Below are 13,170 nucleotides of genomic sequence, written 5' to 3'. Positions count from 1 at the left end.
GGGGGGACTATTAGGGGGAAAGAAAGTAAATGAGAATTCATGGTAAGGGAGAATTCATTATAAGGGAATTAATTACTTAAATTAGAATCTATAGGCAGGCCAGCGCAAATTAGTATATCAACAATTAAGCAGTCAAACCAGATGAACCTTATACACTATCAAACTTTGTACACCCTCAGGGTTTGCAATCACCAGCAAGGTCCTGGGAGTTAGACTGGAGTCAGAGGATGGCAGTAATATAGATTAAGTGTGCTCTTCAACAGATAGAGGAAGGACAGATGGTCCCAGCTTAGATTGGAAGGCAGTCTCTGCCTGGGTGAAAGTAGGGTCAGATGATGTATGTATCTTTGTACCAGAGACTTGTCTGTTTAATGTAAACCTATATGTTGACAAGATCAAAATCTGGAAACTATTCTTGTACGTGACCAATAATGTATAAATATGATGAACACTTGTAGTTTAGCAGAGTACTGTCTCAAGCTGCATTGAGATGGTGCCCTCCTTGCAAATTGCTCGAATAAACGATCGTAACTTGTACCTGAGTCTCCTGTGGTCCATTCATCAAAGATACCACAACACTAACTTTTTTATTTTTAAATTTATAAATCTTCAGCTCCCTGAGGCAGCTCTGTACCTCAGGGAGCTTTCATTGCGCACAATTATGCACATTCTTGACCTTCTGTCCTTGCCCTCCTCCCACCCTCACCCTGGCAGCGCTGAGTGCTGCAGTGCAAGTTTCACACTGGCTGGCCATTAATTAGCCAGCCAGTGTGAAATCAATGTCGGAACCCAATTGCGGGTGACTCTTGGCTTCGCGACCGCTCCTGGGCCCTCCCGACAAGGTAAAGCTCCTGGTCAGTGTGTTTATTTTTCCCAAAGCTTACTGGTAAAATTGGTACTATGATAAATATTTATGATCAGGGAGATAGAGTCCAAAGACATAATGAAACAATGGGAATTTACATTCAAAGGGGAAAATATGTATAAAGGAGAGAAGGCTGTATGTAATGGCAGGCACATTAAGATCTAACAAGTGTGAAAAGCCTTCAGCATCTACATCTCAAGCTGCTGTCTACAACAAACTGAAATTAAGAAAACTCACTTTGAATTGGATTGTTCAGGGTATCATGTTTCTTTGCTTGGGTCTTTTAAAATCTATGTGTCTTACTGTTGCCTTGGTGGAGGTGTAACTGGGAATCAGATTAATTAGGGGATTTAGAAGTTATTATCATAGTAATTTGTAGACATATGTATGTGCTTAAAACCATTTCTCTTACTAATAAATGTTTAATCTAGTTTTGTAAAAGCCTGTAAGGCTTGGTGGTCTTATTACTACTGATTTCAAAGCCAGCATTTTGAAACATACAAATTTTTTTTTATTCATTCACAGGATGTGGGCGTCGCTAGCTGGGCCAGCATTTATTGCCCATCCCTAGTTGCCTTTGAGAAAGTGTTGAGCTGCTTTCTTGAACTGCAGCAGCCCATGTGGTGTAGGTATACCCATGGTGCTATTAGTAAGGGAGTTCCAAGATTTTGACCCAGCAACAATGAAGGAATGGCGATATGTTTCCAAGTCACGATGGTGAATGACTTGGAGGGGAACTTCTAGGTGGTGGTGTTCCCATCTATCTGCTACCCTTGTCCTTCTAGATGGTAGTAGTCATGGGTTTGGAAGGTGCTGTTGGGAATTCCTACAGTGCATCTTGTAGATGGTACACACTGCTGCTACTGTGCTTCGGTGGTGGAGGGAGTGAATGTTTGTGGATGTGGTGCCAATCAGGCAGGCTGCTTTGTCTTGGTCAGTGTCAAGCTTCTTGAGTGTTGTGGGAGCTACACTCATCCAGACAAGTGTGGAGTATTCCATCACACTCCTGAATTGTACCTTGTAAATGGTGGACAGGCTTTGGGGAGTCAGGAGATGAGTTACTAGCCGAAAGATTCCTAATCTCTGACCTGCTCTTGTAACCACAGTATTTGTGTGGCTAGTCCAGTTGAGTTTCTGGTCAATGGTAACCCCCCCAGGATAATGACAGTGGGGGATTCAGTCATGGTAATGCCATTGAACATCAAGGGGCGATGGTCAGATTCTCTCTTGTTGGAGATGGTCATTGCTTGACACTTGTGTGGCGTGAATGTTACTTGCCACTTGTCAGCCCAATTGCAAAAATAGTTGTGGCAGTTGTCTCAAGTTCCCCTCTGGAACTTGAACAGCTCAGCATTTACCATCGGCTGTGCCAAAACAAGGAGAATTGGCACTTTTTATGACTCCTGTTTCATTACTGATTATGGGAAGGAGCTTGATTGAGTGCAAGTGGCTCTGTTAGAATTAGCCTGGTTTTTAGAGTGTTTGCTAGTAATTGCACGGTGTTCAGTTCCATTCACAACTTCAGTAAGGAAGCAGCCCACGTCAGCCTACAGCATTCAAGTTTGGGTTGATGAACGTACCAAGCTAGACAAAGTCCAGCCACCTGTCCCTCACTTTCAGTAGCATCATACTCTGAGTTTTCCATTATCAACATTTCAGGTTGGTCATTGACCAGAACCTTAACTGGACCAGATATATACAAGAACAGGACAGAGGCTAGGTACTTTGGCTCCCCAGCTGACCCCTCATAGACTCTACCTCCAGAGTAATATACGCATCCAAAGACAATGCAATTAGCTTAATATTGCCACTTACTCAATGTCCACTCCCTCCATCTACATTGAATTATGGCTTCAGTATTGTATATACAAAATCGAAGATACAGCAACTCATTATTCCAACAGTTACTCCCTCCCCTGAAACCTTGTCTGAAAAGGACAAGCACAACAATGTAATGGGAATACATATACCTCAGGTCACGTACCAGTCTAATGTATGTATAATCATGGATGTATATTGCTGATCCTTCAACATCTCTGGGTCAATATTCTGGAATTAGCTATCCACCGCTATTGTAGGAACACCTTCACCACAAAGACTGCAGCATTTCAAGGAGAGACCCCATGACCACTTTCTTAGGGCAACTTGGCAATAAGTGGCACCTTGCTGGAATCATCCGTAGCCTAAGAAGAAATTTTAAAAACCTACGTTTTAATACACACTTGATTTCATTGCCTATTAAGTGTGCATGCCTATTACATTTTGACACAGTGCCTCTTTGAATAGGACTTTCATTTTCCTTTTGGCACCATGGGTCATTTGTGGTAGATATGTGGCAGCATTTAATCTCTCTCTCAAACTCCCAATTACTTAAGGAGTTCCTCTTTAAGAATTTTCTGCAGAAGTTGGGTCCTAGATGTCCACACATTGTGTTAATGCTGTCATTACATGTTCCGTATGTCTTTAAATAAAGTGTGTTTAACATTATTAATGCAAAACAAATGTATCTCTGGATTTCCCAAGAACTGCAAGAATTCAAATTTAAAATATTAATTTTTAACTGTTTTACCCTACATAAAGATCGATCTGTGAATTTAGTCATGGAAATTAGTAAAAATTGATTTTAAAGGTCTCTATACCTAGACCTACTACGTTTTCTGTTTGGCCGATTGTTACAGCCAGGAGCAGTTGTAGATTGGCTCCCCTCTCTTTCCACCTCCCACTGACTGCAACAGGTGCTTTAAAAGAGAATTTGCTTACTAATTCAGTGAGTGTTAACTGTTTAAGTGCTGTGACTGTAAAATACACACACACAGAGGTTTTTTTGTAAGTTATAAAAGAAAAGGAAATGGTACTAAATGTACTTAACACCCAGCATAAAAAATAATTTTGAAAAAATGCTCCAACTCTCATTCACATGCATTCAAGTGATTCATGCTCACACACACAAGTAAATTACAAAGAGGGAGGGTAGGTAAATGGTTTAAGAATCCCAAAAGGCAGTCAATCATATACGATTCCTGTGTATTGATTATTTGGACGGTTTCAGGCTGGGTTCAGTGATCTTTCCAGATTCTGCGTTGAGACGATTTAAAATGTTGACAGGCAGTTTCTGTCTCTTCTTCTGGAGTCAGCATCTGCTTGGTTTATGTTAAATATACTGCCTTTGGGGTTTGGCTAGTAATTTGACTAGTAACTAGGGAATGCTTGCAGAATGGCTGGAGAGAGAGAAAAGGGACTACAAAGTCTTCTTGCTGTTATCAGTTCATGGTTTTTCTGTACTCTGACCTTGGAAATCAGTGTCATTTTACACAAAAGGCTAACTTGCTGTCACACGACCTTCCTTCACGAACTAGCCAGTTACCAAACATGGTCATACAAGCTCATTCCAGGTCCATTGTTTACAGTAATTAGATTAAGATGGTTGGTGTGGCCCTCTTCTCAGCAGGGGTCCATTGTCCAAAAGTGTAATGCTAGGTCCACACTCCCCGCCAATACCCCCACCGCCCCTCCCCCTCCCCGAATTGACAGGTTACATCTGGATGTTTAGTGAATGGTCCAGGAGATGGGTCATCCACACTCATTTAAGTTAATTGTCTCTGGTGGACTACATCTAGACTGTGTTCTGGTAGCTTTGTAAATGGCAAGGTGTAGTTATGAAGATGTTTGGCCACTTTAGGAACTGCTATTTAAGTCACTTAAAATGTTGTTGTTCAGTCTTTTAAAACATATTCTGTGGCTCCAGCCCATTCAATACACAGTCATTTTCGACATAAAACATGGATTTTTAACACAATGTACTATCAAAATTGACTGATGGCTTTTAATCAGAAATGTGATATTTATTAATCAGATGAGTTAATTTTGTTTTTGTGTTAACATCCTGTGCAATAGTTAGAAAAAACAAATTAGTAAAGTGAATTCCAGCCAGCTTCAACTATAATGTGAATGGAAGCTTTGAGAATTTCTCCAAAATAATCGGAAGAGCTTTATTCAAATAAAAACCAACCACTGTGCATCCTACTTGCAGCTTGAAAACTGGAGCCACATCCTGGGTGCTTATGTTTGGACCTGATCTTAAATGATATTTACACTTGCACTGACTCTCCAGTCAAGTTTATATTCTCAGGATAAGGGACCAGCTATTTAATACAGAGATAAGGAGAAATTACTTTACTCAGAAAATTATAAATCTTTGAAATTCTTTATCCAGAGGGCTGTGGATGCTCAGGCTTTGAGTGTATTCAAAGGTGAGATTGATTGATTTCTGGACTCCAAGGGATCTGGAGGGAAAGTGGAGTCGAGGTTGAAGTTGCGAGGGCATGGTTTGAGGGGCCATATTGCCTACTCACGTTTCCATTCCTTATCTTTCAGTAGAAGGATAGGTTTGCCACTTTTAACCAGGTCTTCTGATGACTTGGCACCTCTTTTGCAGAAATCCTTTTAGCTAATGTCCATTTTGCCCTTCCAATCTTCCTATTGCCTTGAATAGCATAACTCAGCCTCTGTGCGTTGAGTTTACCACCAGTCTTGGTAAGATTGCATACACAGGTTGACAATGCACAACAACAATGTATAATTCTGACAGAATGGAATAACTTCAAGGCATTAAATAACAATCATTATTAAGTTCTTTACGTTCAATTAGGCAAAATCTGTTCTAAAACTGGAGCCATTACAGATGTTTGGAGATTTTTAGGCAGATTGTGAAGCTCCTTGAAAGGGTGCAGAGGAGATTTACCAGAACGGTTCCAGGGATGAGGGATTTTAGTTACAAGGTTAGACTGGAGAAGCGGGGGTTGTTCTCCTTGGAGCAAAGGAGGTTAAGGGGAGATTTGCTAGAGGTGTACAAGATTATACAGGTTTAGATAAGGTAGACAAAGAAAAGCTGTTACCCTTAGCTGATGATACAAGGACTAAGGGACACAAATTTTAGGTTTTGCATGAGAGATACAGAGGATTGGAGGAAGAATATTTTTATGCAGTGTGTAATAATGACCTGGAACTCGTTGTTTACAAGGGTGGTAGAAGTGGGGAAGATCAATAATTTCAAAAGGATTTGGATAGGCAGTTGAGGAAAGCAAACCTGCAGGGATAATGTAGAGGATTAACTGGATCGCTCTACAGAGAATGGCATGGACTCAATGGGCTGAATGGCCATCTTCTGCATTGTAATGACTCTATTTCATGCTGTGAAATTGGTTGTCTCCAGAGAAAAGTCCATGAAGGTAATTTTCAACATTGACTGGCTGCCACAAATGCAGTTTAGTTGCATTTCTTTTTTCTTTTCAATAGTTACACAATCATACACAAAGTCAAAGGACTAAATGGATTGTTCTATTCTAGCTTAACGATGTCCCAAGCTAGATTAATCAGACTGAATAAAGTACATGTGGATTTTGAAGTATATATCATTGTCACTCTCAGATTGCCCATTAAACAATTTATAGGATCCTTATACTTTGGTACATTTACATAGATCTGGTGTATGCTAGAATGGAAGGAACAGGATGGAAAGCAGCAGAGATGAAATCACAGGTACTTGTGCCGTAAGAGTGGAAGAAGAGCTCTCCCTTTTTACACAATCTTCATATTTAACAAAGTCAACTTGCTGGATTGCACAAATCTGATCAATTCTGCAGTCCTTGTTACATTCAGTTAAATCGTAGTTTACAGAATTATATTTGTAATATTTCTGTAGATAGTCGTTGTTATTGTATAACTTATTCAGTGCCATTTCCATAGATTGAACTGTACCATCTGGAACTTTGAATGCCTCTGTTAATCGGTACTCCAATTGCCATAGTGGAGCTATTGTGTTGGCATAGCTTAAATTGAAATAGTACGTCACCATATCCTAAAGAAAAGTCAGATGTTATTATGGTAGTGGTGAAACTGAATTATTGATGAGCAACGACCATAAAACCAAATTGCAGTGAGTGCTTAAATATGCATATAAATAATTTTAAAATTGACTTTGGTATGGAAAGTTTGCAGGGTTTTTGACAGCAGTCAGTCTGATTCTGGGTGCAATTTCAGGACACCTCTATCAATTCTTCTCTCAACTTTTTCTAAAGAGAGCAGCCCCAGCATGTCCTGTCTGTTTTGTCTTTTCTGTCTTCTCCTTGTTGGCCTGCCAATTTTGTCTCTTCAGATAATTATCCAATTGCCTTTTGAAAGCCATGATTGGATCTGCCTCCATCACACTCTCAGGCAGTGCATCCCAGATCCTAAACATTTGCTGCAATTAAACAAAAGTTTTTCCTCATGTTGCCATTGCTTCTTTTTCTGATCACCTTAAATCTGTGTCCTCTGTTTCTTGACTCTTCCGCTAATGGGAACAGTTTCTCCCTATCCAGTCTGTTCAGACCCCTCATGATTTTGAACACCTCTATCAATTCTCACAGCCTTCTCTGTTCTAAAGAGAACAACCCCAGCTTTGCCAACCTATCCTCATAACTGAGTCTCTCGTTCCTGGAACCATTTTTGTGAATCTTTTCTGCACCCTCTCCAATAAAGGTTCACCATAACCTCTTTGCTTTTGTACTCTATGCCTCAATGAACTTAGAATTACTAAAGTTGTAGTCTGTTCACAGGTGCACTTTGAACCCCGACACCCATCCTTCCCTGAGAGATGGCAATCAGTTCAATCAATTTATCTGATGAGAAATTCCCCTTTTCTGCTCTTATATCACTGTTATAAATCTCATAAAAAGAGATGTTCAATGTTTTTTTAAAAATTCATTTATGGGATTTGGGTGTCACTTGTTAGGCCAGCATTTATTGCCCATCCCTAACTGCCCTTGAGAAGGTGGTAGTGAGCTGCCTTCTTAAACTGCTGCAGTCCATGTGGTCTAGGTACCCTTACTGACTTTCTAGCAGTTTTGATAAAACTGAGTGGCTTGCTAGGCCATTTCAGATGGCATTTCAGAGTCAACCACATTGCTGTGGGACTCGGGTCACATGTAGGCCAGACCAGGTAAGGACCCTAAATTAATGAACCAGATGGGTTTTTATGACAATCGACAATGGTTTCATGGTCATCCTGAGACTTTTAATTCCAGATTTTTAGATTTTTTATTGATTGAATTCAAATTCCACCATCTGCCATGGTGGGTTTAAAACTGGGGTCCCCAGAGCATTACCCTGGGTCTCTGGAATACTAGTCCAGGGACAATATCTCCACGCCACCAGCCATGTTCAATGATGTGTAACTGGGTTTTTAGATGGTGATCTGAGCAATAACTACTACTGAACAACTGATCTGGCCCTGAAAAAACATGTGCATTGTTGTTCAATGTCTCCATTATGATTAAATATTAGATTTTTATAAAGTAGATTTTTAAAAATTGAAGTGTTTCATGATATTTCAGCTTCTACCTTCACCCAACATGTACTCTCAAACTCTATTTCACACTGTGTAAAATCTTTAAGAAGTGATTTGGTTATTATGCTTTTCATTTCCTGGCTGGCTGTCCATAAGAATTCTTTAATGTGATTGGTTGCTTGAAAAGCTTGATGACTTCACTGCAGCTTAACACTGAGAATCACCGTTAAAACATACTACAACCAATTACAAGGTCAGAAACTTAAAGTTCTCGCCACGGAGATTGTGAGAACTCTCAGTGCAGCTTCCTTCGAGATCAACACCAATGCTTCGCCACTGATCACAAAATCTGTGCCAATGAACTGTTCCATTAAAAACAATTACAGTAGTAAAGAGAGAATTCCACTTTATCAAACTCAGTCTATCACAACAAGGTCACAGAAAAAAAGATGTGTTTTCTTGAAGAACAGGTTTCTTGATATTTTTTATGACCAAGAGACTAAAATGCATATTTGCCCACATTTTAGAAATCCAATCTACGTCCCTCTCAGTATGAACTAGAAAATTGTAAACAGGAACACATGGAATGGGGGAATACTTCACTTAACTAAAGTAGTTTATTTCTTTTCCTCCTTCTCCTCACCGTCCAAGGGCCCAAACACTCCTTTCAAGTGAAGCAGCATTTCACTTGCATTTCCCCCAACTTAGTCTACTGCATTCGTTGCTCCCAATGTGGTCTCCTCTACATTGAAGAGACCAAACGTAAACTGGGCGACCGCTTTGCAGAACACCTGCGGTCTGTCCGCAAGAATGACCCAAACCTCCCTGTCGCTTGCCATTTTAACACTCCACCCTGCTCCCTTGCCCACGTGTCTGTCCTTGGCTTGCTGCATTGTTCCAGTGAAGCCCAACGCCAACTGGAGGAACAACACCTCATCTTCCGACTAGGCACTTTACAGCCTTCCGGACTGAATATTGAATTCAACAACTTTAGGTCTTGAGCTCCCTCCCCCATCCCCACCCCTTTTCTGCTTTCCCCTTCCTTTTTTTTTCCCAATAAATTATATAGATTTTTCTTTTCCCACCTATTTCCATTATTTTTAAATATTTTTAAATCTTTTATGCTCTCCCCACCTCCACTAGAGCTATACCTTGAGTGCCCTACCATCCATTCTTAATTAGCACATTCATTTAGATAATATCACCAACTTTAACACCTATGTGTTCTTTTGTTCTATTGTTGGTGACATCTTTTGATGATCTGCTTCTATCACTGCTTGTTTGTCCCTACAACCACACCAACCCCCTCCACTTGTCTCTCTCTCTCTCTCTTCCCCCCCCCCCCCACCCCCCCCCCCCCCCCCCCCCCCCACACACCTTAAACCAGCTTATATTTCAACTCTTTCTTGGACTCACTCAAATTCTGTCAAAGGGTCATGAGGACTCGAAACGTCAACTCTTTTCTTCTCCGCTGATGCTGCCAGACCTGCTGAGTTTTTCCAGGTAATTCTGTTTTTGTTTTAGTTTATTTCTTGTTTGGGATGAAGATTGCAGTGACATAGAATTTAACATTGATCATCGTTTATGAAATAGTTTTTCTTTTTCGTTGTTAGCTATATCTTTGTGTGAGATTTTTAATGAACAAGCAGTGCACCCGCAATGAATTTCTGATGGATAATAAAATTTGAATTTGAAACAATCTCCAATTAGAAATGGAAATCAAGCATTAAATAATTATAATTATTCTGCTTGACAAATGTAAAACCAGTTAAAACGAAGTAAAGATTAATTGCATCCTGTCTGAAGAGGAAATGGAGCCTAGTCAATGAAATAGTATTGATTGATGACTTATTCTCATTTAGACCTACATAGGGACTAAAACACACCCACTGTATATCAGGTCAATGTCAACACCGAGCTGGCCACCAGGGGACTTACTGGACATAGGCAGAGTTGGATAACATTTACTCCAACGTGAGGACAAGGCTGAGTAAATATATCTGGGTATGTAGTGCTCAACATTTGAATCTGTTGTATAAAGCAAGCATTCCATTTTCCCCACTCTCCTGGAGGCAGTTGTTGTTGCAATATGGTTCCACTATTCAATACTTTGCTCAAGCAGCCTTCTGTCATGTGCATATAGGGGTTGCTATTCCTCAATGGAAGGGGCCACATTCAGCATGCACACCTGTGCAATTACCAACAATCACTTTACCACTGTCAGGAGTTGAGACTTATAGCTAATTATTTCCCCCTCCCTAACCGAGGATACTGAGGTCGATTGCAACACTTTAACTGGTGCTATAGTTAACTCCATGTAGATAAGGAATCAAGTTTGGGATCTACTGGTCTGAAATACTTGGTAGCTGAAAGTGTGGCATTTTTACCTACTTGGAGATTAGAATAAGGAAGTAAGCATTTTAAAGTGTGTCTACAAAATGATGAAGTGCTGGCATATTTACTGGAGAAAGAACAGATCCCTCTTACCTGGACTTCTAATGTATTTGTATCATACTCAAATACCCGAATCCCAGGATTGTTAGCTCCATTTTCCACACCAGGTAGTGTTGTTTTCCATGGTGAAATGCCAGGTGCAATAAACATAACTCCTATGGGAGAACCTGGAAGAAAGTCAGATGTCCATAGAATACTGCATTCTGTCCACCTGCTGTGAAGTTCATAGCCCATAGTCACAATATTCTGTCTTTGTTATTCAGAAGTGAAATGATTTAATGTTCCTCCTGTCACTCACTAAGTCCTAGTCACCCATCACCCTGTCCTTGCTGACCCTACACTGATTCCCTGTCTGCCAATGCATCCAATTCAAAATCCTTGTTCTCCTCTTCAAGTCTCTCCACAGCCTCCCTCTGCCTTATTTCTGTAACCTTCCCCGTAGCTTAACATTTCCCCATTGCACTAATGGTTCTCAATTTGTGGTCTCCTGTACAACCCACCTGCCCACACCACCACATGGCACCCCTTCCCTCACCCCCAACTTGCTTTGCCCAGCAAGTCTTCAATCACCTCAGTTCCACTCTCTGGTAATTCCTCTGTATGCCTGTCTTTTTACTTTTACTTCTCTGCCCTTTAAAAACCTTCTCAAAAGCCATCCTTGTGGCCTAGTGTTCAGTTACTTGTCCTAACCCTTGCTCATAGCTCAATGTCCATTCTTGTTATTTCACTGTAAAGGATGTTAGAAAAATTAAAGGAAATATATAAAGGTAAGTTGTTGAAGCTGATTCCACTGCACACATGCAAACATATGTGTGGCATTCCAGGAAAAAAATGCTGAGAAAGTCAAAGGCACATTAACCTCATCTGGTCAAAACCCCAAAGCCTGCTAAAGGATGATTTTAAGACTTTGATAATTAGAGAGAGTGCAAATATACGTGACTTTGTAACCAGTAATTTAGCAAAAGCACCAAAGCTGCTTTTGGAAATCCTGTGCAATTAAGTTCAGTACAAATAGAGTATGTTGGAAAGTTTTCAATTACATCTTTTGCTTCAGAGCTGGAGTTAGATTTGCCCAGGCAGATGACTTTCAATTTTAACTGTTTTGGGAACTGAAGAGACCAGAATTATCTCTTCCAGAAACTTGGAACTCTATGTTCAGACAGTAGTAAATAAACATAAGCCTGAAAACAGCAGAGAGTTTTACAGTGATGGTATTTGGAGGGTGAGGTCATCATTAACAACCATGTCCAGAGGCCATGATATAAGGTCCTTGCAAAAAAAAAATACCTTAAATGATGGTGCTTCAATAGTTTCAGCACTTCACCGAATATTGTTAATGTTTGCTGATTCATGAAGCCTTCTTGAGGTGTTTGTTATAATGTTTGCAATTCACATGGAGGTTTATGCATTTTAAATGTTTATATTTAAATGTCCCATGCAAATTATAAACATTAAAATACCTTTTGCAAGCTAAGAAGTCAGAGCTGACTGATCATGCACTGCACCTCTTCCTTAAGTGCAACTACTGGGTTACCCAGAAGTGGAACTAAAGAGGAAAGTCCAAACTGAGGTTTATTAAGTTCATAGAACATTTAGAGCTGTGTGTAAAGTGTTCTCAAAAAGTAATTTAATTGGTTGCATTGAGTGTAGAGCATAGCAATAGACCATTTGACCCAATCAGTCTGTTGGCATTTATGCTCCACATGAACCTCCTCAATTAACCCTATCCGCATCCCCTTCTATCCCTTTCTCCCTCGTGTACTTATCTAGCTTCCTGTTAAATGTATCTGTGCTATTGCCTCAACTTTGACAGCACATTTCAAAACTGTGACCTCTCCCACCTAGAAGGACATGGGCAGCAGATGTACGGGAACACCACCAATCGCAAGTTCCCCTCCAAGATATACATCATCCTGACTTGGAACTATATCACCATTCCTTCAATGTAGCTGGGTCAAAATCCTGAAACACCCTAACAGCACTGTGGGTGTACCTACACCACACAGACTGCAGCAGTTCAAGAAGGCAGCTCACCACCACCTTCTCAAGGGCAATTTAGATGGGCAATAAATTCTGGCCTAGCCAGTGACACCCACATTCCATGAAATAATAAGAAAAAACTATTACTTGTGACAGCAATTCCACATTCTTAAACTCTCTCATCGTAAAGAAACTTCTCCTGAATTGCCTATTAGATTTATTAGTTACTGTTTTATTTTTATGGTCTCTGTTTTTGTTCTCCTCCAAAGTGGAAATATTTATTCCATGTCTACCCTATCAAACTCTTCCACTACCTTAGCAACCTCTATCGACCCTCAGCCTTCACTTTTTAAGAGAAATGAGCCCAAGCCTATTCAATCTTTCCTAATACTTATAAACTCCCAGGTAGGATCTTTAGGTAGCGCGCCGATGCGGAAAATGACATGGGATGATGTCGGGCGGAACTCCCGATGTCACCCTGCGTCATCTCCATTTTCAGGTCAGCGGGGTGCAGCCGAATCAGCTGTATGCCCGCCGACCTGTC

At 40.5% G+C, this 13,170-nt stretch overlaps 1 protein-coding gene across 2 annotated transcripts in view; it reads right to left on the bottom strand.

Moving 5' to 3' along the window:
* Positions 1-6,199: 6,199 nt before the first annotated feature.
* The window catches only part of LOC121291750 (acid sphingomyelinase-like phosphodiesterase 3b), a 44,730-nt gene continuing 37,759 nt past the window's right edge, over positions 6,200-13,170 (bottom strand). For both annotated transcript variants that reach the window (XM_041213267.1, XM_041213268.1), the window contains 2 exons: positions 10,680-10,813; positions 6,200-6,722 (listed from right to left, as the gene is read on the bottom strand). In XM_041213267.1, the coding sequence (XP_041069201.1) occupies positions 6,357-6,722; positions 10,680-10,813 (500 nt within the window). In that variant the 3' untranslated portion in view covers positions 6,200-6,356. The remainder of the gene's footprint in view (positions 6,723-10,679; positions 10,814-13,170) is intronic.

Source organism: Carcharodon carcharias, chromosome 19 (assembly GCF_017639515.1).
Source record: "Carcharodon carcharias isolate sCarCar2 chromosome 19, sCarCar2.pri, whole genome shotgun sequence".
Lineage (NCBI taxonomy): Eukaryota > Metazoa > Chordata > Chondrichthyes > Lamniformes > Lamnidae > Carcharodon > Carcharodon carcharias.
The sequence above is the reverse complement of the archived record's forward strand: the minus strand, read 5'-3'. Positions and strand labels throughout refer to the sequence as shown.